The following is a 27,634-nucleotide window of genomic DNA, read 5'->3' on the forward strand; positions in this document are numbered from 1 at the left end:
CCCCAAACCTCTGGGACTGTTTTATATACGTCAATGGGAACCCCATCAGGTCCCTGGGCCTTCCCACCCTTACTAGATTTGATGCTGTCCCACACTTCGGCAGTGGTAATATCCAGGGGGATGACAGGCCACCTTTCATTGTGGTCTCCCCTGGATCTAGCCGAGTCAAAAATCAAGGAAAAGTGGGTGACCCAGCTCTCCACACTGACGTAAGCCGATAGTTCAGGTATCTTATCATCCTTTAAAAAGGGGCTGTTAACAGTTGCCCAGAATAGAGAGGAATCCGCGGTAGACGCTGCCTGGTCCAATTTATCCCATGCCTCTTGTATTAGTTCTATTTTCCTTGACTTAATTGCAGACTGATAGATCCCTCGCAGTTCTTTAATCATACTAGTATCTCTTTTTTCTGCTGCCAACGCTGTTTTGAGACCCTTGAGTGCATTAGTGCACGCATGATCGAACCATCCCCTATACTGAGATTTTTTACCCCTAGGGTTTATAGTGAAGTTATCTATAACTAAATTAATTTTATTAAAATTATCCACAATGTCGGCAGTTCCTTCCTCACTTTCTAAAATCGTGACAATTTCCGTAAGACATTTTGAGACAATGGTGCTAGATGAAATATCCGCATTATTACCTTTCCATTTAATGCGGATACCATTAGGTCTGTGTGGCTCGATATTATTAACAATACGTGGAATAGGGACAAGTCGGTCTTTCCATAGTGAAGCCTCGATGGTAATACAATTATGGTCACTAACTAAATTGTCCACAACCACAGGACCCGGATACCTAGGACTAATACCAGATGATACACAAATAAAATCAATAACTGTATTAGCATTCCTACCTGTATAGGTAGGAATTATATCACCTGTGGAATTGACCTGATTAACCAAAATATCCATGTCATATGTAGTTAGGATTTTGTTTAAGGAATTGCCATAAGAATTATGGGGGAAGTGACATACACCATCCCCCCAATGGTCGATATAACCACATACCTTATCAGCGGAAAAGGGGCATACCGTTGTGTTGAAGTCCCCTACCCAGATGATATCAAATACGATATCAGATTTGGTTATAATATCTTCCAAAGCAGACTCCAGAGCAAGTACCACCTGGTACCTTGAACAGTCGAATACATTATTATAAAAATTGATTAAAAGGATATTTCTACCCTGCTCCTCTTGAAGCCATAAAATCTGGGAGTGTGCACCAACCAAGACATGTTTCTTAACTTTGATGGGTACTTCTACAGAAATCAAAACCAATAACCCACCCTTTGCCCTGCCCGATAATGAAGCCACAGCAGGTAAGTTAAAAGAAACAAAACCATTATAGTTGATTGGATTAACACACCAGGTTTCCTGAAAACATACAATATTAAAAATGTTAATAAACTCTAGCCATCCCAGACAAGTGTCCTTAGAAGCAAGTCCCGCAATGTTCCAACTAGCAATCAAACAGGCTCTCTGTCTACAAGGTCTAGATAATGGAAAAGAGCTAGTAAAACCCGAGGGGGCAATATTATGAGGCTGATCCTTATCCAAGTGGACCCGTTTCTCACTGTCACAGCAACTTGGTTTGCCGTTGGTATTATCCGGGGGATTATCATTCCCGCTAACATCTACTATGTCAGACATCCTCTGGATAACATCCCCTCCCGGGTCACCGACAATGCCAACAACATCCACTGGTTCGGACACAACTGGAACCAGTCAGTCGTTGCAATCCAGACCACTTAAAATTTCGTATCGATTAGACGTGATAATATTTGGCCCGGGGAGAATCTTAGCGGCTCCCTCTATTGACCCAAGCCGCACAACATTAGGGCGGGAATTAAGGTGCCTGTAAAAATACCCTAAAGGCCGAAGAGTTATCCCCGGTTCCTGGAGGGGGGATGATTGTGCTCTTAACAGAGCTGTCGAAGCAAGATGGGGGGTTCGGAAATTAACTATAATGCAATCACCCCCACAGGTCTTTCGCGAGCTCCCAATCCAATTAACTCTTCTGGTACTTAATATATCCCTTGCTAAAACAACTGGGAATCCGCACTCCCGATGTAGCCAATCCAAAGTTTTATTTTTCAAGGAGGTATGGGATTCACTATAATTGTTGCCTGTCTTGTTAACTGGGGGTACATTAGTAAGTACTGCCACAAATGGAGCACAGGCCGGGGGCAAATCAGGCCTGGAAGTACCAAGGTCATTAACACTAAGTTCTGACTGATTCACAATAACAGGGGTACATGGCAGACTATGTTGTCCCTGGGTCTGCAGGGAGTCTAAAACACTTCTTCTCTCCTCGCAGCCTTCTCCATATGGAGCCCTGTGAGAATTAGTCTTGGCCGCTGGTTTAACAGTCTTAGAGGTTTGTTGAGAAACATGACTATTTCCTACGGCCTCATCATTAACTTCAGTGATTTTTTTGGCGTTAAGGTGTGATTCTACCAAACCTCCTAATCTGGCCACTTCATTGGTTACCATATCTAATTTATTAAGTAATGGTTTAATTAGAAGCTCAAACTTAGCATCGATCATACCAATTAAAAGGTCCAACTGCCTACTATCAATGGTGACCGAGTTGCTGTCCTGCATTATGGCAGGGTCACCAACAGGTTTAGTAGGCAAAGGGTCAGCTCTCTTAGATGATCGACCCCCCCCCCCTTTTTAGAGTGTATACTCTTAGTATGAGTTTTACTAGAACGTAGTATTCTCTGGGATGTTGGAGCCGTCTGAGTAACAGATGGTGGTTCTAAAATAATTATCGTTTCTTCGGGTGATGGATCAGTGTTGCTATTTCCTTCTAAGGCGCTGACCACTATAGCGTCTTCCATACCCTGATTGGGTTCACTGTACTCATCACTGACATCCTGAGTCAAGGTTACTGGGGGGATAGGAGAGTTGGTGTTTGGGGGGGTTAGGGCAATAGATTCAGGTAGTCCCAGTGACTTCCTACGCTCCTGATTTATCTTATCAACCATTTTCACAAGGTAATTATCCATGGTCGAATTTGCCGACGCCGGTTTAGCTTTGGACATGGACATGAATTAAACTGATACAGCCCAAAACAAACAGTACGTATAGCAAGTAATTATCAGCCCTTGTGTATTCTCTGAATACCCGCTATGCTATTGGCTTTAAACTGAATAGTGAATTCTCCTACTAACCATTACTAAATTACAAATCACAAAACTCAAAAGGCGCTGCCCCCACCTGTCCCGGACTGTCTCAGACTGTCCGCCCTTTGTCCGGGCTTCGTCCGGGGCGTCCTGCGGCGCGTCCCGCGCTGCGGTGCCAGTTGGAATTTGAAGAGTAGTGCAGGGGCCAATAGGCGGGAGGGAGGGCCGCGACTCAGGTGCAAGCAATCACGCAATCACGCCCGGGCTCCTGGGAACTAGAGTCCGTCCAGCAGCCCCTCTCGCCCTCTGCAGCGTCTCAGCGTCACTAAGGTCACTAAAGTTCCAGGCACAGCCTTCCGAGGTAAGAGAGTCACAAAGCTTCCAATGCCCCCAGCAGGATAGAGGCAATTGGCAGTGTTTCCCCCTGTTTACTACCCTTTTTGCCCTTTTTATTGAGTCTCTTGCTTAAGTTAAGGCAGCATTACCTGGAATTCCTGAATATCAACTGTATCCAAAAGCTCGACCTGACATTATTATCCATCCACAAAGTTTTTGACTGGCGTTCAATTTTTAAATCCAGCCATACTCACTTCCACCATATTTTGGTTTTGCAATAACGGACTATTCTCACTACAGTACTGGACATTTTTGAGCAAGTTGTTGATAGTAAGATTAAATGTAATTAAAAATATTTTCAGGGAGATATTTACGTAAGTCTGTAATTTTATTAGCCTATGTTTTGCAGTTTGTATTCACAAAAGATGATTGTTTTACTTTTTTCCTTTAATACCACCTGTTGCACCTAATAGTTAATTATAAGGCTGACGTTTGAAATAGATTTTCTTATTTTTTTGCTTTGCAGATGGGAAAATCTGACAGCAGCATTCAAAAATTCCGGCGGAAAACGAAAACCAAAGACACCACACCAATTGACAAGATGACCAGTGTGCAAAATAGTACTACTACTTCTTTCAGTCCTATACCAAATATCGAGAAAAATACTGCTCAGCCTTTTAAGGACACTGAACCTGTAAATTTCAGAAATAGCTCAGTTGTTGTTTCTGATTTGCTGGACACCAGTAGCAATCAGGGCAAGTCTAAATCTCTAAATGCAACTGGTTCCAATGAGGGGCTTTCTTCCCTGTTTGCAAACACTAGCCTTGAAGTATTTCGGCATCCACAAACTGTTTCAAGCTCCCTGGTTGAGCCGTCACTGCCATTACCTGATCACCTAGCTGGACACTCCCATTCAGAGGCTAAGAAAATTGTTTGCACGGAGACCTTGGGTATATATTCCTATAAAGTGTGGAAAGAAGATTGCTTTCTGCTTCTTTTAATTATTGCCAACAGGAGTACCTCTACACTTACTTCTGTGAGCCTAACGTTTGCAAACACAGAAACCTTCAAGGTAAGTTAGTAAAACTATGACTGAAAACGTTAATGTCTATTCTATATGTTACCATACTTGTTACCCCTTTCTTAGTAGGTCGGATGTATCGCAAAATAATATTTATTTTGTTTTCTAAGGCAAATCTTTTTAACCTGTTACACTTTGATGGTGATAACTCTGAATGGGACATCTGGCTTGACCTCCGTGGCCCCCATGTGGGCTGTACTTTGATTTTATTCCTTGGAGACTATTCATAGATTTATCGGAAACAAGTATGTTGTCACCAGTTGCAGTGGTAGGTGATCTGTTATTTGGTGGGTAGATTTAGTATTTGAGTTTACCCATTTTAATGAATAAGCGGACTGTAGATTGGGTCTGAATTAAAGATTGACTTCCAATAAGTGGGCTGTTTGCCAGAAAATCTCAATTAATACAGCCATTGTGAATAGCATGCACCCTATTGACATATCCAACATAAGGTTTCACTACTTCAGATGTGCTATATTAATCTCTTTCCGAAAAAGCCTCATACATAGGCTTGCTGTTATGTTTGAAATAAAAAATACTGCCAAAGGTACTCTTTTCAGATGAACGTCTCAGAAAAAAGATTAAACCGTGAGTCCTCTGAACAGTGTTATGTAAGGGATAATCGCAGTATTGATCTGACATATCATAGTTTCGTTATTCAGCCACACTGTTTCATTTCCATGGAAATTCACTGCAAAACCACTTTCATGCCGTTTAGTGAATACAAATAAATCTAAGCTATGTTATTTGTGGATGCTCCCAATTCGGTCATTTTTAAAATTTACAAGTGATTTGTATTCCCTGACATATCAAGTATGCAGTTTTATACAAATTGCATTTCTTTGTAAACTAATCTGCTCCAAATTTAGTAGATCATGATATTCATGAGGAGTTAGTATTTCATACGAGTGTCTGAGTCTCCAGGATGGGGTGACTTTTGTGGCTTTCACCAGGTTCTGTTACCCACAAACCCCTGCAAACTTCAAACTTTGCAGAAAAAAAAGAAAGAAAACATTTTTCCTCACAATTCTGTGATGTAAAGTTTTGGACTCTGCGTGGATCCACAAACTTCCGCCCACCATGCTTTCCCCAAAGTCTCGATAAAAATGGTACCTCACTTGTGTGGGAAGGCCTAGTTCCCGTTACAGTAAACGGCCCAGAACACAACGTGGACACACCACATTTTTACAGTGAAAACGGACCCTTTTTTTGCAAAGTGCCTAGTAGTGGATTTTAACCCTAGCTCAGCCGGCACCTAGGGAAACCTAGCAAACTTATACGTTTTTGAAAACTAGACAGGAAACCAGAACAGGGTTACTTGTGTAGCTCTCACCAGGTTCTGTTACCCAGAATCCCTTGCAAACCTCAAACGTAGAATAAAAACATTTTCCTCACATTTCTATGATGGAAAGTTCTGGAATCGGCGTGGTTCCACAATATTCCACCCACCCAGCATTCCCCAAATCCTCCCAATAATAATGGTACCTCACTTGTGAGGGTGGGCCAAGTGCCTGCGGCAGGGCCCAAAACATATTGTGGAGACATCAAAATGACCTATCACAAAACAACCCAGTTTTGCAAGGGGGGTTATCTGGGTTTTTGCACCCGGGCCTGTAGGCCATCTAGGGAAATCTACCAAACCCAGACGTTTTTGAAAAATAGACACCCGGGGGAGTCCAGGGAGGTATGGCTGAAGTGGATCCCCCAACGTTTTCCTACCCAGAATCCCCTGCAAACCTCAAATTTAGCTGAAAAAATCAAATTCTTCTCACATCTCTGTGTGGGAAAGTTGTGTGATCACCAGGGTGTCACAAATTTTACACCACCCAGCGTTCCTCCAGGTCTCCCGATAGAAATTGTATCTTACTTGTGTGGGTGGGCTAAGTGGCCGTGACAGGCAATGGTCCAAAACGTATTGTGGAGACATCAAAATGACCTATCACAAAACGACCTGGTTTTGCAATGGGGGTCACCTAGGTTTTTTGCTCCGGGCTCGGCAGCCATCTAGGGAAATCTACCAAACCCAAACGTTTTTGGAAAATAGACACCCAGGGGAGTCCAGGGAGGTATGGCTTTTGTGGATTCCCCCAAAGTTTTCCTACCCAGAATCCCCTGCAAACCTTATACACACACATACTGGTTGGATTTGGCACGAGGGTGAGTGAAAGGTTCAAAATGTATATTTTATTGACAAGAGATTTCTCAAAAAGAAAATGCACTGTTAATATTTAAAAGGAAAAAACCTGAACCAATGACTCACAGCTCATGGGCTGTAAAGCCACGGCATGGCACCAACCTCTTTACAGGCCATTCACACACCTTTCATACGTGACACACACAAGTCCATTCACACCGTCAGCTGCAGGCCTATCAAATTACAACATTCACATCAACAGACAGCTCCATTTACGGGCCCATCCCTTTCATATGCCCACATGACTGACACAGCAATCACACCGGCTGGCAGTTGACGTAGTGTGTGCAGTGGCGTTTGGCTAGCAGTGTGTGTAATGACCAGCAGCTAGTCACAGCTCACACACCACCAGCCAAGCACCAGTCCATGCACACCACCAGCCAAGCGCCAGTCCATGTACACGCCAGCCAAGCACCAGCTGTGAGAAAGTGCCATCTTTCTTGCATGGTATGCCCCCACTTTTTGCTGAATGTACTTTGACTGAGTGTGCCCTGGGCTCCTGCCAATCAGGTCCCCAGGGCCTATGTTCCTTCCCTAAAAACTGTGCTGAAACCTAAACCCAAATTGACAAACCCTGGCCACATGTCAGCCCCTGGTAAATGGTACACTAGGTACCCAGGGCCTTGTGACCAGGGAAGGCCCCTGAGGGCTGCAGCACTTACTGTGCCACCCTTAGAGGCCCTGTACCCTGACACAAACCCGCTGCCCTTGCAGGCTGAGTATCTGGGTATAGAACAAAACAGAATCGACATGGCATACATCCCTGTGTGCCATGCCCACAACACACACTGCCCTGGCATACATTAGCCACCCCTCTAGCTGGGTGCCCTATGCCAGTGGTGTGGGTACAGGAGCATGAGCCCTGTGCCCCTACAGTACCCAGGTCCATTCCTGAGCACTGTAAGTGCAGTGCTGCCATTTAAGAGTATATGGTGCTGGGAGATCGTCAGCACGAATTCCACAGCACCATGATGGCTCCACTGAAGGCTGAGAAGTTTGGTATCAAAATTCTCAGCACATTAAACCCGCACTGATGCCAGTGCAGGATTTAATGTACAATGCACGATAGAGGGCATCTTAGAGATGCCCCCTAAACCTAACCTACAATTCACGTCTTGTCTGAGGGGCCGCCTAGGCTCCAAAACAGCAGACATGTTGCTGGACCCCTGGGTAGAGAGCCATCTGCTCTCCTGGGCCTGCAACAATGCACATCCTGAGCGAGGTGCTAGGTCTCCTCCCCCAGGATGGGCAGGGGAAGCTTCAAAGGCATGCCGCCTTTGGGAGCTTCTCCAGGCCACTTGCTGTACTCAGCAACTGGCCCCTACCAGTTCTAAACCCCCTCTTTGCCGGGCAGACTGGCCGCAAACCCCAAGGAAGGACAGGGGGTGTGCCAGCCTCTGCCAACCCCACCCCTCAGGTGGGGGAGGCGAGGTGAAGCACTTCTCCGGGCTCTCTCCCCCTCAGGTGGGGGAGGCGAGGTGAAGCACATCTCCGGGCTCTCGCCATCTTGAAGATGGGGAGCCTGCCCATTCAGGACTAGGCCACTGCCCCCCTCCCACAGGAGAGTGGCAGGCTAGGGGGTGTACCCACCCCGGGGCAGGGTCCCAGTGGTCCCTGCCCTTTACCTACCTGTAACACCCCTAAATTTAGAATTTAGGGGCACCCTGAACCTTCCTTCCTCAGATCCAGATTCCGAAACAGCAAAGAAGATCAAGAAACAAGAAGACCTGCCGTGCAGCTGCTAACAAGAGGAAGACACCAACTGCTTTGGCCCCAGCCCTACCAGCCTGTCGACCCTCGAACCTGCTCCTGCTAAATCCCGGCATCTCCCGTGGCCAGCAACCTCACAAACCCCGGAGGACCTGGCTACCTTGTGACTCTAAGCATCTGGGACTCCCACGAGCAGTGGTACTACTCAAAGCAAGTAACTGACCCCTGGCATCAGCCAGGAACTGTGAACCCTGTACACCCTGCACCCGCCAAGCCTGGCCTGTGCTGGAGTGGACAAAGACCCCGAGGACGTCCCCCCTGGCAACTGTGACCCCGAATCCAGCACCCAAGGACCCACCTCGACGCTCCTGACAACTCCTGCAGCCTCAGAACCAGGGACCCCTCCAACCGCGACCAGCCGAGGGTAAGATTTCCCGACACCAAAAGGCACCCCGGCCCCCTGTGCCCCACTCCTGGGTGCCTACCTATCCTCCTACTACCCAACTTACCTCTCGAAGTGGTGGTCACACCTGAAGAATCTTCGTCCCCGAGCTTGCAGCCTTTGTTCATTTTTGAGCTTCTCCATTGCAATCCATTGAGCGCCCGACGGCTCAAAAGCACCCTGCGCCCAGCCGCCCGAGTGCCCCTGGCAGCAGTGCAATCTCTACTCTACTTTCCATTTGCCCTGAGCAAGTGACCAGGAGCCTAGCTCCCACAGCCGCGTGGCCTGCTAGCCTGCAGCCACCAACCAAGGGCCCCCTGCCTCCCATAGGATAACATTGGGCCTAATTCACTCTGCACCCGGCTGCCCCTGTGCCGCTGAGGGTGTAACAACTGTACTGACCCGACCCTGGGAGAGCCCTGAGTCTATGCCCAGAACCTCAACTCTGCCAGTCGAGTACTTACCCAAAAGCCGATAACTCTCTTTTCTTCCATAGGGTAACATTGACTGGTTTCACTTGGAAATTCTTCTAAGTGTGGAGTTTCTAAACTTTAAAATATTCACCTAAAATCAACCGAGTAACGAAAACGAAAACACTCACGACAAACACGATCCCAGTGCTGGATCTTGGTGCCCAGCACTGACCCTGAAAAGTAATTACAACCATACTTACCGCTAACCCAATTTTCTTCCTTAGGAAACTATTGACTGTTTTTTCTGTGAAATTTCTTCTAAGTGTCGATTTTTGCAAACTACAAATATTCTTTCAAAATCGCACCAATTGTGAAAACTTAATTACTTACCTGTTTTAGATAGATGTCCCAGTGCTGAACCTAGGAGCCCAGCACTGGATTACAAAAGTAACGAGAACATACTTTACCGGTAACTTTCTGTGTCGATTTTGCAAACTTGCAGATATTCATTAAAAAATCGGCTGTATAACAAAAACACATTCTTTCAACTGTTTACAGGAGGTGTCCCAGTGCTGGATCCAGGATCCAACACTGAGTTAGAAAAAGTAACTATCACCCCACTTGCCTGCTAGGTGAATTTCCTCCCATAGGATAACATTGGTGATTTTTGCTGAAATACAATAATATTCCTTAAAAATCACTACTGTACACAAAGGCTTTTACTCAACTGTTTACAGGAACTGTCTCAGGACTGAATCTAGGATCCAGTCTTGTGGTAAGAAAAGTAATCCAAAAAGTAATCTATTGCATTTTACTAGAAATTCCCGTTCAGCTCAATGTATAATTGTTTGAAATTGTGTTGCATATTGCAACAACTGTATCTATTGCATACAAAGTCTATTGCCTATTGAAAAGTATTTATCTAAAGCCTCTCAATCTGAGAAAGTATATTTTGATACCTATTGTTGGTTCTAAAATTAAACAACTACATATTTTTATACAAAAACCATTGGCTTAGAGTTCATTTCTTGAGTGTGTGAGACCATTTGCTGACTGAGTGTGTACAACAAATGCTTTACACTGTCCTCTGATTCTGCCTTACTGCTCGATCAAGCTACCACTTTAGAGAGTAAGGTTATATCTAACTTTAGCCTCTGCCAAACCTCTGGGGACTGTGGACTCTGTACACACTGCACCTATTTGGGAACAGTATATACAGAGCCACTTTCCTACACCAGCACACGCACACCGCCAGTAAAGCACCAGTCGATGCACACCACTAGCCAAACGCTAGTCCACACATACCACCAGCCAAATGCCAAGCCACCTACACTGCCAGCCAGGCGCCAGTCCATGCACACCGCTACTTCAAACGCCAGTCCACGCACACCATCATCAAGTTTCTTTTTAATAAGAAAGAAAACGCAAACCAATTGGAACCAGATAGAACACTATAACTAAAAATACAACAGTAGTAAATAAATACATCATTCTAATGCCAACCGTGAAACACAACTACAAATATAAAACAATACAGACCAGGCAGTTCGCTATTAGACTTACGGTTGCTCCCAAAAAATCTTTTGAGTGTGATACAATCTTAAAAATGGGCACACACAGCCTAGGATTAGTAGGACAATCAGCACAGCACATACGACTCTCCTTCCGCATACCTCTTCGCAAACAGACTCTACATCTGTTAGAGGGATTGGGTTATTTAGGCGTGGGAGGAATTAAATTGTGAAAGTGGTGATCTTTCAATCTAGCGACATCCTCCACCACTCCAACTCTAGAAACACTTGCCTGGTCCACTACAAATAGGCTGCCCATCACAGACTCCTGAAACTGAAAAAAGTCATCCTTGATGCTGGAGATCACTCCCTGAACACAACAAAAGCATTAAAAGTTGCTAAATTGAAGAAATGGAGGGCCAACTTCTTATACCAGATGTAAGCCTTATGAACAGAGGTGCAAGGTTCCAACCTCAGATCTACTCTATCTACACCACCCATGTGCTTATTGTAGTCTACAATGCACACAGGTTTGCGCACTTCAGCAACCTGACCCCAAACAGTCACAGGTGGGGTACTTTAATCATGGATGGTAGTCATCTTGTGGACATCCCTCCTGTTCACAAATTTCACGGCAAGCAGTTCATCACTACGCAAGGCATAGCACTGTCCCCACTCAAGATTTTACAGTTAGAGTGAATTGTGCGACAAGCAAGAGTGTCCACTTTACACAATTCCTTAAAACACTGCACAGCAGTGTAGCAGTTATCTAGGTGCAAATGGTGACCTTTGTTAAAAAGACCTCTATCAAGATCGCACACAATTTTCTCTGAAACTCCTAAAGTGGATGGACAACCAAGGGAGTCAATAGTGCAATCCCTACCAGTGTACACCTGAAAATTGTAGACATATCATGTCCTCTCAGACAACATATACGTCTTAATTCCATAACTTGCCCTCTTGCTAGGAATGTACTGCCTAAAAACCAAACATCCCTTGAATAGGACCAAAGACTCAACAGCTATTTCTTTCCCTGGAGTATAGATCTCTGAAAATCGATCCACAAAGTGATCAAGGAAAAGCCGAATCTTAAAAAGACCGTCACAGTCAGGGTGATCTTGTGTCAGCGCTGAAGCATTATCGACAAATTAAAGCATCCGAAGCAAAAGTAAATTCCGATCAAGACTCATAATTGCAGAAAATATGGCAGTTGCCATCAAGGGTCAAGTAGACCAATATGAAGACAGGGTTGGCTTCCTTATCAAGCCCCTCAAAAAAGTTAAACCCAAAAACTTCTTCATCTCATCCAGATGTGTGGGAGTCCACCGGGTAGCTCTAGAGCAGGCCCAAGTCTGGCACTGTTGTCAGAAACTGTTCAGCATACAAATTAGTCTGTTCAACAATCCCAGCCAAAAATAAATCATCCATAAGCAACTGGAAGAACTGTATAGGCAAAAACAAATAACTCTACACTCCGCGTCACCACTAACGGCAGGCAACACTGGCTGCACCATGTTTGGATCAACCTGGAGTCCAGCACTTCCAATGGGAAGCCTTGCAGCCCCAGGCTGCAATCCAGATGCCTCTTGCTGCACCATCGACACATCAGTGTCCTCCTCTAAAACAGGCACTGCAGCCTCACTGAGAGTAGCTTCATCATCTGATGATTCCTCGTGGACAGAAAACTCACCGCCAGAATCTTGCTCTTCCTCCTCTGCCTCAGATGCCCTGTCAGTCTCATAATCCTGGTCCGAGGAAGAGTCAAAAAGCATACCAACCACCTGCTGAGCAGTAATCCTGTAAACACCCAAAAACAAATTTTCTTACCAAACACCTGCAACTACGCAAACTGCAGATCAGCAACTGCTGAAACCGCAAACCGGAATCAAAAACTTTGCACTAGAATTAAAAAGAGAAATGAAAAATTACAATCAATTATGCAAATAATGCACCAGTCCACACACAATCTACCAGCCAACCTGGTTGGCAGATGGGCCTAAAAATAAAGCCAAAATATGCACTCCCAAAATGGGCCTCTCCCCAAAACCAACTTAGTGAAACAAACATTCCCGGTGTTAAGTGGCTTCGGCCCCCCCCCTTGAGGGCAAGTGTGCCTAAAAGTATCAGGCCGATCTGCCTCCAATGCTGGCAGAAACTGCCAAAATAATCACCCCATTAATGGGGAGTGACCCTTGCCCAAGGGGTCCGCGACCCCCCCCTCCCACCCAACATCGCCTAAATTGATCCATATAGTAATCCCTGGTGTCTGTGGGGGGCAGATGGGCCTAAAAACATAAGGCCGATCTGCCCCTAAGGGGGACAGAAATGGCCCAAAAAATCATCCCAATAAAGGGAGAGACCCTTCCCCAATGAGGCACTCCCCAACATCACCAAAACTGATTTAAAAAATAAATCCCTTGTGTCTAATGACTTCTGCCACCCAAGGAGGGCAGAAACATCCCAAAGGGCCGCTTTGATTTCAGCCTTTGCCATTTTTCTCTGTAATTTATTTTTAACAAAGCTTGCTACGGATGCATCACACTAAGACCATGCAGCAACTGCCAGAAGCAGATATTTGTTGCGGATCCCACAACGTTTGCCTGTGGTGCCTCAACATGAAGCATGTCTCAGAATTGTGTGACAAGTGCTCATTGATGCACCTGAAGGCTATCGGGGAGTGTGAAGCCAAAGTCCGCATCGCCATACACAAGAATAGGGGGCTCTTACCACTCGAAGTCCCAGAGTTACTCGTTGTCTCATTCCAGTTTGCCACTGTCTGGTGAGGCCAAGATGAGGTCGAAGGGCAAGTCTTGAGCAGTAAGTAAAATAAATCCAAGCGGGGTCAATCTCTCCCCGGTGATCCCATTCCAGGGAGAAATGATACCCTCAGGCTCCATCCTCTGTCTCGATCTCTATTCCAATGCACCCTAGTGTCCCAATCCATCGTTGGCTCCGCAACAAATTGATTCCTTCAAAGTTTTTTTATAAGGTGTTCTGATTCCCAGTTATGGGCCTTTGGGCAACCATGGATCCATTGGGGGCTCCAGTTGGAACTCCATCGGGGCCTTCTAGGTGGTGTCTGACCCTATTTGACCTCAATCTAGGCCACTGCTGGTTCCAGGCTGTGCCTTGATGCCTCTGCTGCAGGCCCCACCAGTTGCCTTTGGCTTGGTACACCAGTTTCTGATTCCTCAGTGGTTCTGGTATGGAATCTGCTCAGTATTGTCCCTTGTCCGACTATGAAATAACACAAGTGTGCCCTGTAGCTTTGTGCAACTGCAATACCACCTTCTTGGTGCTTATGTCTAATCGTCCTTTCTTCCTAAGGTGGTGTCACCCTTTTATGTGGGCCACTCCATTCTGCCTTTTTTCTTCGGTACATCCCCGTAAGGAGGAGGAGAGATGACACTGGTTGGGTCCTGAAGGAGCCCTTAGCTTCTAGTTTGATAGGACTGTGGCGCATCAAATAGACCACCAACTCTTTGTTGAAGAAAGAGAAGGCCATGCAAAATAGCACCTTATAGAGGTTAATTGTTCCTTGTGTCAAATTATAATGTTCCTTGGCAAAGATGCCTGAGGGCATTCCGGCTCATTCCTCTAGAGCACAAGCCACCACTAAGGCCTGAATTATGGTTATTCCTATGTTGAATATGTGCGCGGCAGCTGCATGGACATCCTTCCACACCCTCCTCAGGCTCTAGTGCATCAGTTCTCAGGTCTGCAGGGATGGCCATTTTGCCCAGTCAGTCATGCACGATTCCCTGGTATATAGTTCACTCTTTGGACCCGCCATCCCACCATCTTTTTAATGGTATTGCTTTGCTATCAAATCAAAAAGTGAGAAGTCTGTGGTATGAAGTATCATTCTCAAGAACAACATTCTTTGTAGTGGATACTCTATCTAACTGCAGATTCCTCACTGCCTTTTGGTGCTTCATAAGGTCTCAAGGTAAAGTTTAATTCCTTAATTGTCAGTTGAGCCTAAATGCAGGTTTGTGTTGCCACATCCAAAGGTGGTACGGAATTGACATGTGGGCTTATGAGGCCACATGTCGGTGTGCAGGAGATATTTCAGAAGGTTCAAGATCCAATTTGGCACCTGGATATTCAAAAGTTGAAGAACATGTAGCTAGAGAGAGTATTCACTGGAAACAGCATTTCCAAAGTAATTTGGTTTCACTGCCAGTAAAATCTTTTGCTACATTAGTTGACTTTTGGTTCGATTTCCTTATTACAGTATTGCTTGTTGGGCAATCTATGCTTTAAAACATTTATTTGCAGACATTGTAGTCTTTTGTGGCCTTTTTGACCCAGGTTGGTCTAGAAATATTTATTTTTAATTAAAACCAAACCATGGTTTTTCCTGAGTTTTGCAGACTGTTGACCTTCATGGTACGTGTATAAAAACTGTAGTCCATACTACTTTATAAACCTTTTAAAATTGCTGACTTGCATTATAGGTGGATTGTTCTAATGGGTTGCACATTAAATGTATCAGTGTGGTAGGCAGCTAATAGTGCTTATATTCATTCGCCAAAGCTACAAACAAGAAATTACTCTGGTACAGTTTAGCTTGAGCAATTTAGGGGAGTAGCATCGTCCAGAAAACTTAGAGTAACTGGTAATTATGTTAGAATGCTGCTATGAATGTTTGGCACTGTAGAGATAAGAAAAATAACTTCTGATTTAAAAGAAGTAAATCAAATATTTAAGTAAAAAGTAAACAACCAGGTCTTTGGAAAATTCCTAAATCTGACATGCATCTTTTAGCCTGAATCTGTACCAGGAGGGTGTTCCAGATTTTATCTGCAGCCACCATAAAGGACTATTCACCAGTTCTGAGTTTCGCTCCAGGCCTCAAAAGGAGAGCAAGATTGCCAGAGCACAGAGTTCGAATTGTTCATTCCAGCTAAATTTAGCTGATATGAAGTCTGGAGACTTTGGTACTAAGGTCAGTGCTTTGAAAAACACCCACTTGCATACAGGAAGCTAGTGAAGTGGCTGTAGAATGGAACTGAAATCCTTCCTAATGAAAGACTAGATGTTCAAAGTGCTGCAACCTTTACATTTATTTCAAACGGTGTATTGTTTTTCTCAATGTTACCAGGTAAACTGAATTTTATTAGTCCAGGCATGATTGAATAAGAGCAGTAACACCTGGTAATGTGTATGTGGATAAAGAGACACTAGAATTTTCTTAAGACGTTTTAACTTTAAGATGCATGTACCCTATCCTTTGGATGCTTGGACAGCTAACATAAGGTTTTAGTCAACGTAGAGCTCCATTTTGGGAAAAGTTTTAGTAGGAATGAAGCCTTGGACCATAACTGGTAGATGAGTTATTTATGACATGAAACTGAAGTTTTGGGTGAAGGTCAATTTTGCAGGGTTTACTTACAAAACGTTATTTACTATCCACCCTCCAATGAGTGCTAGCATGTATAGCAGCACATGATTTTTCTGAGCAGGGTGCCCCCATTAGAGTCTTTAGGGAACCTAAAATAAATCAGTCTGTCATACACGCAAACTATCACCCTTACTTTAGCTAAATAGTTAGCAAAATGCAGGTAGATGCTAAATAACAAAGGGGATACGATTGAACGCTATGAGATATCACAGTTGTGTTCTTTAAGGTGGGATTCAAAGATGGAAAGAATGACACACTGGAAACGGTTGGTCAAAGAATATTGCAGCCATTTAGCCACCTGTCCCTCAAATCCAGAGTCATGAAGCCACATCTTTATTCTGAAGTGGTCGATGGTTATGACTCCGCTGGCAGGTCCGATATGGCTAATGCCCTACTTCCACCTAATATCTGAGGTACAGCATCCATTTTAGGACATTCTCATTCCTCATCCCTATGTCTCATCCAACGTCCCCACATCATCGCTACTTCTCATCCGTCATCCCTGTCTCATTCATCATCCTTACTTCTCATCCATCCTCCCTACTTCTCTTCCATCATCCTTACTTCTCATGACTGAGGAGTAGGAAGGATGGATGAGAAGTAGAGATGAGAGTGATGGGTGAAAAGTAGGGATTAGATATAAGAATGATGGCTGAGAGGTAGGGATGAGAAGCAGAGATGAGGGATGACAAGCGGGGATGATGGATGACAAGCGGGGATGATGGATGACAAGCGGGTATGATGGATGACAAGCGGGGATGATGGATGACAAGCGGGGATGATGGATGACAAGCGGGGATGATGGATGACAAGCGGGGATGATGGATGAGAAGTAGGGATGATGGATGAGAAGTAGGGATCTTTACTTGTTTAAGATGGAAGATTTCATAGGATGTGTGATGTTATGATTTAAGACTTTCCGTTGGTCCAGTTGTGACAGTTTTAGGGAATGATGATTTATTGGTTGCTCTAGGCACACTTAGTTCCAGTGTCTGTCTTCTTTTGCATATTTGTCCGTCTTGCAGGTGTAACAGATACACTATATAACAAAGACACTGCGTGGTCATGCGCTCATGCATTCCAGTGGAAGAGCATTCGAAGTATGAACACTTTTGCACCTGTAGGTGACTGGTCTAATAGATTACCGGCAGTATGTGTGGGCTTCGCTTAAGATGAACAAGTTTGAGAATCAAAAGATCAACTAGAAAATCAACCGTCTTTCTTTAAAGAGCTTCAAGCCATGAATTCACATGCCTAGGAGGACGAGGTAGGTGTATTGTAAGGCAAAAAAAAGCATGGCATCAATAATATCACTTTTACTGAGGCAGGAGTCGGGTGTGTCCTTCAATAGAAGCAACTAGTGTGTGCGGTCCATGGCCTCATCAGCAGAGTTTAGTGAAAGGGAGTTTTACACCAGATTTCGTTTTTCACTTCTAAAAACTGCAGCTCTACCCATTCAATATGCCCATGTGTTAGATCGTAAAATTTCAGGCGTCAGTTGGGAAATATTCTGAGCAGAATGTTCTGTCAACCACTCTCCGCAGACAAGGAAGATCAAGAGAATGTTGCCAGGGGCGAGCGTCACCCCACTTACCCCCCCACCAAACTACAGAAATGAAAAATAGAATCATAATTTATAACATTTTATTTTTCATCATCCCGTCCCAAACCGAGTGTCAGAACAGGGCGGGGCCTGCTGAGTGACATCAGGGAAGAGTGGTAGGTTGAGGCATGCCTGTGCACTGTTTGAAGTGCACATGTATTTTTGGCTGACTGTCTTGCGACGGCCATTCAGACGTGCCCTTTAAACCTCTCAGCCCATCTGTCTAAAAAGAGCTGAGTAGAGAGCAAGTGCAGGCCTCCATTGAGCTTCGGAGCGTCGAAAGAAGCCGCTCCCACCAACCAGGGCGCTGCTCTCATGCTGCATGTGAGCAGCGCCAGACTTGGGCAAGGGAGTTTGCTGGTGCCCCACTGCAGTCAGAAGAAGACCGAAGCAGTGGAAGTGCGAGGTATGTTTTTAAATTTTGTTTACACACATCCGCCTATCCCCTCCCCCTCGACACCCTCCCTTAAGATGCCAGCCGCCACTGAATGTTGCGTCAGTGTAGGTAGCTGCTCAGTTTTTAATAGTGAACTGACATTACACAACATGGCCTTAATGCCAATGTCTTTCGATTTCATTGGTGTGTTGTTAGATTCCATCTTACGAAGAGGTGTTGAATGAGAGAGGCTCTTTATCCTAAATTTGGGATTATGACAGTCCCAGTGGTTTGTTCCATATAGATATATTTAACTGGGGTTGCCGAGGTGTAAGTCAAAGGTCCATGCCGCAGGTTAGTACTTGTTAGCACAGCTATCCCTCCATTATTCTTTTCAATCCAACTCACAGACTCATATGTCCATTCCTCAAACAACCTCCTACTTCCCTATACTAATTCACCCCTAATTCTTTTTGGGTTCCGAAGTGGCGTTCTACTCCTCGAAAAACGATTTGACGCCTCGTCGGGTAGTAAGTGCTATATAAATACAATTATAATTAATTAAGCCTGGCCAGCAGCGGGTGGCGTTCGGTTGCATACTGGCTTGCCTTTGGTGCAGCTCGTGCTCAAGTATGGCAGCTATTATGCCAGGGGCAGACTAAATGTTAAAAAAATCCCTGGTATTTAAATGCCCACTGTAATGCCTCCCATAAATCAGGTAGACAGCATGATTATGCCATTGATAGCTAAATGATCATGATATTCCAGAGCCATAACCTACCAGTATCACCAGTGAACTGCCCATCATCCACCACCCACTTTCTTTCACACACACACACACACACACACACATGCAAACACCCAAAACTCCCCTTCTTCACCTACCTCTCAGATGGTGGTAGTGTGCTCTCTGTTTCTTTCCCTCCTTGTTTTACAGTCCTTTGCCGAAGGGCTGATGGCTGCATTCTAATCTGCCCCCTGAGCCCAGACAAGGCCTAATAATGGACTGTAGAGGAGAGGCCAGAATCAGCTGGAGTCATAAGGCAGGCAGCATTGAGGGCACTGCCTACGCAGAGTGCAGTGGCTAACTTCGTCTTATGACCTTCCAAGATCCCACCTCTTCACATAATTTCTTGGCCCTCCAATATTTTGGCTTAGAAGGAGGAGAGATGGGCACCTGTGAGCTGAGCAGCTGAGGAAAGCTGACACTCGATATTGATTTGGTCAGTGTCAGTAGCATTGCGAGTGGCGTTACATGTTGTTTCTCTGTTCCGATTTTCTCATATATTTTATGCTTTTAACTAAATGTACAGTGTTGTGGTCACATTTAAAAAATGTACTTACTTTAAGTCGCTCTCCTCCCTGGTCCACCGCAGCTTGTGTGGAGGGAGCTCGTGGCGACTCCATTCCCCGCTTCCCTCACTTCCGGTGGCACGAACAGAGGGGGCCATTTTGGGAGGGTCAGAGCTTACTGACAAAATAAAAAGAGACCTATGGCGCCGCCGCACAGCGGACGTGCCAAAGGCAAGCCCGTCTGCGCCCGTCCGCGCCAGTTAGACGCCAGACATGCTGACAGTTTCGAGAGGGACAAGATAACCTATACATGGGAGGATCTGTGGAAATTTAGGAATTTGGGGAGTGACTGCGGGCAGGACGGTGGGCTCGCTATTGAGGACCCTTTTAGTTGTCTACAATGTGGTTTTCAAGCTACACTTACTCCCTCTTGCCCCCACCTTCCCAGATCTAGCAAGCACACTACCATGTTGAGCCTTAACTGTCGCTCTTTAGCTAAACATCATGCTGATGTTTTTGACCTGCTAGAGGAGGCCTCCCCAGACGTTCTCTTTCTTACTGAGACATGGCTTTCTGATGCCATGACTGCTGAACCTGACCTTGCACTACCTGCAGGCTATAGCATTCTTTCGCTTAATAGAGCAACTAGAGGTAGAGGTATAGTGATTATTTTTAAATCATGCTACCCATGCTCTTTTGCTAAACACGCGGTTACCGGTTGTGAGAGAACCCACTTTAAGGTCACTTTGAGCCCGAATTACACTATGTCTGGGCTCCTAGTATATCGGCCCCCAGGGCCTTCCCTAGGTTTCAGGGAAGCTCTTGTAGACATGGTCAGTATATTAGCAGTCAATACCGCCAACTGTACAATTTTGGGGGATTTGAACCTCCATTTAGATAATTTGAAGGACACTGATATGGCAAACTTCGTGGCCGACCTTGCAGCCTGCCAACTGATGCAGCTGGTCTCAGGCCCAACCCATATTGCAGGGCACCAATTAAACCGAGTTTTTACTCCAGGTCCGGACGGTGTCCCGGTGGATGTCTACAAAGCTAACATAGAGCTGTAGGCCCCACTTTTAACGATTGTCTTAAACAGCTGTAATCGTTACAGGTTTATCCCCACCTGGTCTGATGCAATTGTGATTCCTATATTCAAAAAGGGGATAGAAACGAACCAAGCTGTTATCGCCCCATCTCCTTATTGGATTCTTTTATGAAAGTTGCAGGGAGGGTCATTTTAAATAAATTACAGATATGGGCTGAAGATACAGGAGTTCTATCTAATCTCCAATATGGTTTCCACTCGGGTTTAGGCACAATTGAGCAGGGATTTAACCTGTCATTAATCATAGATAAATATACGAAAGCAAAGAAGGGTAAACTTTTCCTTACATTTGTGGACCTAAGCTCCGCGTTTGACTGCGTTGAACACGACAAGTTGTGGAACATCCTTAAAGACTTAAAGGTTGATCCCTCACTGCTAAACCTCATCAAGGAATTGTACAGGGGGGCGGGGCGAGGGTTAGATATGGGAGACAGGGGGAGTGCTCCGAAAAGTTTCCTATAAAAAAAGGGGTGAGGCAAGGGTGCATACTTGCACCTTTGCTTTTCTCGCTCTACATTAACAGCTTAGGACAGTATCTGAACGAACACCAACACCAACACGATTACCCTACCATTAAGGATACCCCCGTCCCCATCTTACTGTATGTGGATGACGCTGTCATAATGGCGCGGACGCAGTTAGGATTACAAAGGTCTGTCACCAACTTTGCTGTCTATATGAAAGATAGGGGCTTAATGGTAAATATTACAAAGACTTTCACCATGAGCTGTGGAATAAAAATGAGAAATAAATGTGACAAATTTAAAGCACGGATAAATTCTCCTACCAAGGAATAATGTTTGACAAAAGGGGGTCCTGGAAAGCGGCTATGAACGCGAGGAAACTGACATTCTCAAGAGCGATAGGAGCAGTCACTAACTTCTCTTAGAAATTAGGAGGCAGACCAGTTACAGAGCTGCTGGCCATTTACAAATCCACATGCATCTCAACGGGGACGTATGGAGCCGGCATCTGGGGCATTTGAGGGAGCAGAACAAATTTAACGCTGCGAAAACAAGTTTATCCGCTACTTGTTGGCGGTTCCCAGTTCTACCGCCACCTTTAGTTGTCACAGGGAACTAGGTCTCTCATACATTACTGATATTATAAAAATTAATCCCCTTTTACTGTGGCACAAGGTGTGGGTATCTCTGGAGACAGGTTTTAATAGAGACGTTATTTTGGATTGTCTCAATTTAAATAGGGTGGCCAACATCACATGGCTTGGTTATATAAAAAGAATGACAATTGACATAGGCCACCCAGAATACTTTGATACCCCAAGCAGCATGGAAACTGTATCTAGAAAAATGCTAAAAGCATTCTGCCTGAACCATTTAGAGAATGAGCGCTGGCTCATTGACAGAGAGAGAAGAAATCAGTCATGGATAACCATTTGATGACCACATGTATAGGGTTACCACCCTATTTGGCACTGGTACAGAGTAGCTTCTGTCGTATGCTCTTGGCACGCTTTCATTGCGGGTCTTTCTTCAGATTGATTACATTTCCTGAAATCAATGATTGGACAAAAAATTCACTTATATGCTCATGTGATGATATTTCAATACAACCGACCCTGCACTGCACCTTGTTTTGTAAATACTATGTAGTACTGACAAATACGTTTTTAATGCCTACTCTCAGAAGCTGAGGCCTTAGACAATGTAGAACAGCTTTTTTAAGATTACAACTGTTGGAAAATGAACAAATCATTATGATCATATCGTCCTTTTTAAAGGCTGTTATTAGGTACCGAAACACAATGTGAGCCTTTTGTTAATACTAGCTTTTTTTTTATTGTAGTGTCTATATATGCATTGCCCTGCTTGTCCCTGTACTATGTAATGTGATTATGAAAATATGGACTGTTATTTCTTGCATCTTTGAATTATGTAAATATTCTTGTGAAAAGTTTTTATCTTTTTAATCTGTGCTTTTATGATTTTTCTATTGTATGAAAATCGAATAAAGCGGATTTGATTTGATTAGGATGGGATGGATGGATCATTTTTTGGTCTCAATGTCCCTATACGGTGTCCCTTCTGCTTTGACTGAGGGTCAGTCGACCTCTTTGAAATGGCCGTGGTATAAATTGAACGGGGTGTCATTTGGATGCTTGCCTCTTGGCTACTCGTCCAAATTTGCCAGAGGATTCTAACGAGGCACACAGGGTATTCTCTGAGTGGATAAAGCATCCACTGGGCAGCTTAATCCCTGTGAAACGGTCAGTCAATCGTAAAACCAAAACACGACCGTGGTTTAAGACTGAACTCGCCGATATGCGTAAGGGTTGTAAGAGATTACAGCGGATATGGAGAAGAGACTTCTGTCCGACTGCTATCTATGATAGATATCTATCGGGCAGCTATCAAAAGGTATCATAAGGCCGTATATCAGGCACGTGCAGTTTTTATTTCCAACTAAATCTGCGAGAGCACTAATCCTTCTAAGAGCACATTCTCTATACTGGCCAGTTTGCAATCTCAGCAAATCATGGCCGGGTCGACCATTAAGTCTAATGAACAGTGCAAGGACCTGGCCATCTTTTTTGTGAAAAAGGTGGATGACATCTACAGGTTCTTTCCGATCGCACATAGTAACGTGCCGGTGGTACGCTGCTGTCAACGGGTTAATAGTCTTCACACCTTTCCGCCGATCCCGGTTGATCAACTGTAGGCTCAAGTCGGGATCCCCTGTTGACCCGCTTAAACCAGACCAATTCAAGAAAGTGTTGTTGACAATTTTACCTTCCTTGAATCAGGTGATACATGGGTCCCTCAGTACAGCTACCTTGCCCAGGGCCTGGAAACAGGCTAAAGTAATCCCATTACTTAAGAAACCTGTGCTCGACCCAGCCAAACCAGAAAACTACCGCCTTTCCTTTCCTTGCTTCCCTGGGCAGCAAAGATTGCAGAGGCTTATGTGAACTCCCTTCTGTCGGATTTTCTGGCCACGAATAACATACTGGACCCCTGCCAGATGGCTTCAGGCCAGACCACAGCACTGAATCAGCTCTCCTAGCTGTTACAGAACATCTCTGGTCAGCAATGGATGAGGGTCAAACGTTGTTAGATCTAAGCGCCGCGTTTGATACTGTGTCTCATGATATACTGCTGAGTTGCCTCACGGAGGTTTGAATTACGGGCTTGGCTCTTGAGTGGCTTGCTTCATTTCTCCATGAGAGGTCATTTACGGTAACTGCCCCCCCCCCCGTTTGCTTCTGGCGAATATCCAGTGAAACAAGGGGTGCCACAGGGCTCCTCCCTCAGTCCCCTGTTATTTAATATCTATGTTCAACCTTTAGCGGCAGTAGCCTGCAGCAGGGGTCTGACCATGGTCTCCTACGCTGACAATACTCATTTGGTGGTGGCACTCTCTAATAACGCCGAGCGGGACGCCATCAAGTTTCAGGGCGACCTTGCGGCAGTGGCCGAGTGGATGAACAGCAACTGCCTCCAACTGAATTCCAACAAGTCAGAGGTACTGCTAGTAAGTAGGGATCATGGTCGGTGGAGTGATCTCTGGTGGCCAGCCAGCCTAGGTAAAACCCCTTCCCCAAAACAGGCAGTAAAAAACTTAGGGGTTTGGTTGGACTCTTCCTTAAACTATTGAGTCCAAACAAAAAAAAGGCAGGGACCTGTTTTGGTCTCCTACGGGGGCTTAGACCCTTGCTGGGTTTTTTTGACGCATTTACGCCTCAGGTCATCATTCAGGCGACGGTTCTGTCGAGACTTGACTATGCCTGTTCTCTCTATCTAGGGTCCAATAAAACGGAGGTCTCGAGGTTGCAAAGGGCACAGAATGCAGCAGCAAGAACACTCTTAGGTCTGCGCAAATAATGCTCTGTGTCAAACGCCATCCGCCGTCTTCACTGGCTACAGGTGCATTGAATTCAAAGCCTTATGTATCTCTTTCAAGATTTTGAAACTGGCCACTCCTCCCATCCTGGCCGATCTCCTGCTGCCATATGCCCTTACACGGCTTCTCCGTTCAGAGGGTCAGCACCTGGTGGTGGTTTCCCGGACACATAGAGTTAGGGCCGGTGGCCGCTCCTTTCGTTACAGAGCCGCCACTCTCTGGAACTCACTACCTAGGCAGATCCGTGGCCTTGATAATTATTTAGTATTCAGAAAGGCCCTTCATCTTAGTCCTTGCCTGCTTCTTTTGCTTTGTCAGTCTTTCCTGCACTAGCGCCGGGACGCCCCTTCGCTGGGCCAGCCATTGCGCTTTATTAGACACGATAACATAACATAACATAACATTGATTGGGCCAAGATGTTGTCTTGCCTTGAGCCAAGGCCAAAGTACGCTTTCGGCAGTGCCTGCCTGCACACACTGCTGTCTCACAGACACACATTGGGCACATGATATTGCGGTGAAATTGAAGGAACCCACCCCTGTATTCCTAGAGCACATGTGAACTCTACCCGGTTGCATGTGTATTGTCTGATTCAGAAGTGAGAGAGCAGCATACAAACCTTTTGATCACCTCCAACTTCTAGACTTTTTGTGGCTCTTCTTAGAATACTCTGGACGGGCCGCCCCTGTTTTTAATTATTGGTACCATCAAACGTGAGTTTTTGTGCAGTCTGAACACGTATTCTAAACTCTTTCGAGCTGTAGAACTGTAGTTCTATGTAAATCACTTTTATATCTTAGATTTCATTTGCAATTGGTAGCTTTACAGAAATTGTTGGGAGTGATGAAATCCTGGTGCTGTAGGAAGTGCTAAGAATAATAGAATTACTGTGGGTGATCAGATCATTAAGAATCCCGAATTAAGGTAAGATATAGAATTGTTGACTATTTGACATAAACTGATTTACGACCTAAGGATGTGGACCAATGAAAGCATCTAATGAGGAGAGAATTGTTCACTCTGTTTTGTTATCCGAGCATCAGGGACAGTTGATTGCAGATTCAGTGATCAGTGCATTGGTTGAGCAAAGGGTCAGCTCTGCATACAAGTATATTGAGGGGCATGACCGTTTGCTTAGATTTCCGCCTCCTGCATCACACTAATAGGGCGGCAGTACTGCAGAAGTGTCCCTAAACTGGATTGATAATAATAATAATAATACTTTATTGTGTACCGTTATTTAAAACCTTTACAATGTAAAATAGCAAGTACTATTAGTAAAACAGGGTCGAATTCATGCGAGTTAAACAGGACTCGAGTTCATACATATTAAAGCAATATAATCGGCTATTAAAAGACACATACAGCATTTACCACATTGATCGGCTACATGGGGGTATCCGCTGGTTATTCCTCATTTAAAGCAGCACAAGGTTGGATTCATACGATTTAAGTAGAAGTCAAGTTCTTGGATATTAAAATAGTATATTCGGCTGTAATAAGGAAACATAAAGTTACCATATTGGTCAGCTACATAGGGATATCAGATAGTTATTCCACATTTAAAGCAGCACAAAAGTTAGACAAAGTGCAAATGCAAGAAAAGCAGCAAGTTATTTCTCAATTAAACCAGCACAAAGATTCAATAAAGTGCAGGTGTATAGAGTCAGCTATTTTTGCAGAAAATAATGTGGCGGGTCAGGATCAACAAATAAATTAGCTAGCTGAAAACATCTGCTAAATGTACTTTGTTGGAAACAACACAAGAATTAAGTACAGTTCCAATGCCTTGGATATGTCCCATTTGGTTCACTTATGCCAGAGTGGCAGTGTGGTGTTCCTTATTACCAATGGAGCTGAAGTCTTTTAAAATGCGGGTGCAAGGGTGCAAAGTAAAATAGCCTTTAATTGCAGCAAGGTGGTCCTCAGGGCTGGCACCTTCGTGTTTGCAGCGTTCCAAGGACTGGTTTGGTTCAATTGTAGTTAGATGCGGCTGATCACCTGTAACCGTTAGATCAGGGGATATACAAGGACCAACACTATGTACCCCCAGCCGACTAAACATGTTGGAAACAGTGGTGATAAACCTAGTCAACAGGATGTTCAGAGCTGTGTTGTCTGGGTTTAAGGCACTCCCAGTTTGTTCCACTCTCTTCGTAGTCTAGCCTTGCGTTCTTCAGCAGAGTTGGGAAAAGGCATACGACGTGTTCAAATGATTCTTCACAGCTGACTCAGCCCCTGCAGGTTATGGTCTCATTTGGACGGTGCCAGCTAGCTAGATGTTTCAGGAAAGGCCACTACCCAAATCTAAGGACCATGAATCTGATCTTCCAATGGACAGCGAAACATGCAGGGAAGATATGATGCTGGAGTGGCTGGCTAAGACCTGCTGATGACTGATTGATTCTTTTTAAATGTAGGACTAGTGAATGTAGTAAAGATGGCGGATTCTTCAATGCAGTGATGGTGTTTAAGTAGACACTAACATGATGAACAGTAGCATTTATGACTGCCTGCTTTCAAGTAGCAAACAGTGCTCTGCTAAGTGATTATTGCTTATTTCAATGAAGGAAGGCTCACTTTGATCACATTCTTGACCGACATTCCGATTCTAGACCTCGTTCAGGTGTGGCCACTTGATCTTCTTTGCATACTTTCAGAAAAATATTGATTTAACATGATCCTTGAGCGGAATCAATGTTTAATGTTCATCATATTTAATTGAAGTGCCCTCCCTTTATGTACATTATCCAAGTTATGCCTTCTAAATGTATTTTTATTGCAAATGTACATAGTATCGCTTGCAACATCTTTCACAAGTTAAGACTCTGCAGAGGAACTCATTTCTGTTGAAAAAAGTCAGTTATCATTAATATTAGTTCTGACATGCATTTGGTTTCATCTGCAGATTCTGTTTCACCCATACACCTCCCCTCAGTTACCTCAGAATTTGTGCAGTGCTGTGCATAGTTCAGGGGGTCGCTCACTTCAAGATCGAGTCTATTGGGATGTCTGTGCAACACTATAGACTCACCCTACCCTGGCATTACAACTGCATGACAACATTTTCTCTCTTGGCATGGCAGTTGAACTTATTTGAAAAGCAATTAATATGCAATCATATGTTTTCAAATTCTCATTAGTATGGGCGACTAATCTTTTTATCTGAAT

At 44.6% G+C, this 27,634-nt stretch overlaps 1 protein-coding gene across 2 annotated transcripts in view; it reads left to right on the plus strand.

Annotated features, from left to right (window-relative positions):
• Positions 1–27,634, plus strand: part of AP4E1 (adaptor related protein complex 4 subunit epsilon 1) — a 417,135-nt gene that overhangs the window by 358,534 nt on the left and 30,967 nt on the right. For both annotated transcript variants that reach the window (XM_085644188.1, XM_085644189.1), the window contains exon 18: positions 3,990–4,535. In XM_085644188.1, coding sequence (XP_085500314.1) covers positions 3,990–4,535 — 546 coding nt within the window. The remainder of the gene's footprint in view (positions 1–3,989; positions 4,536–27,634) is intronic.

Source organism: Triturus cristatus, chromosome 3_1, assembly GCF_964204655.1.
Source record: "Triturus cristatus chromosome 3_1, aTriCri1.1, whole genome shotgun sequence".
NCBI classification, from domain to species: domain Eukaryota; kingdom Metazoa; phylum Chordata; class Amphibia; order Caudata; family Salamandridae; genus Triturus; species Triturus cristatus.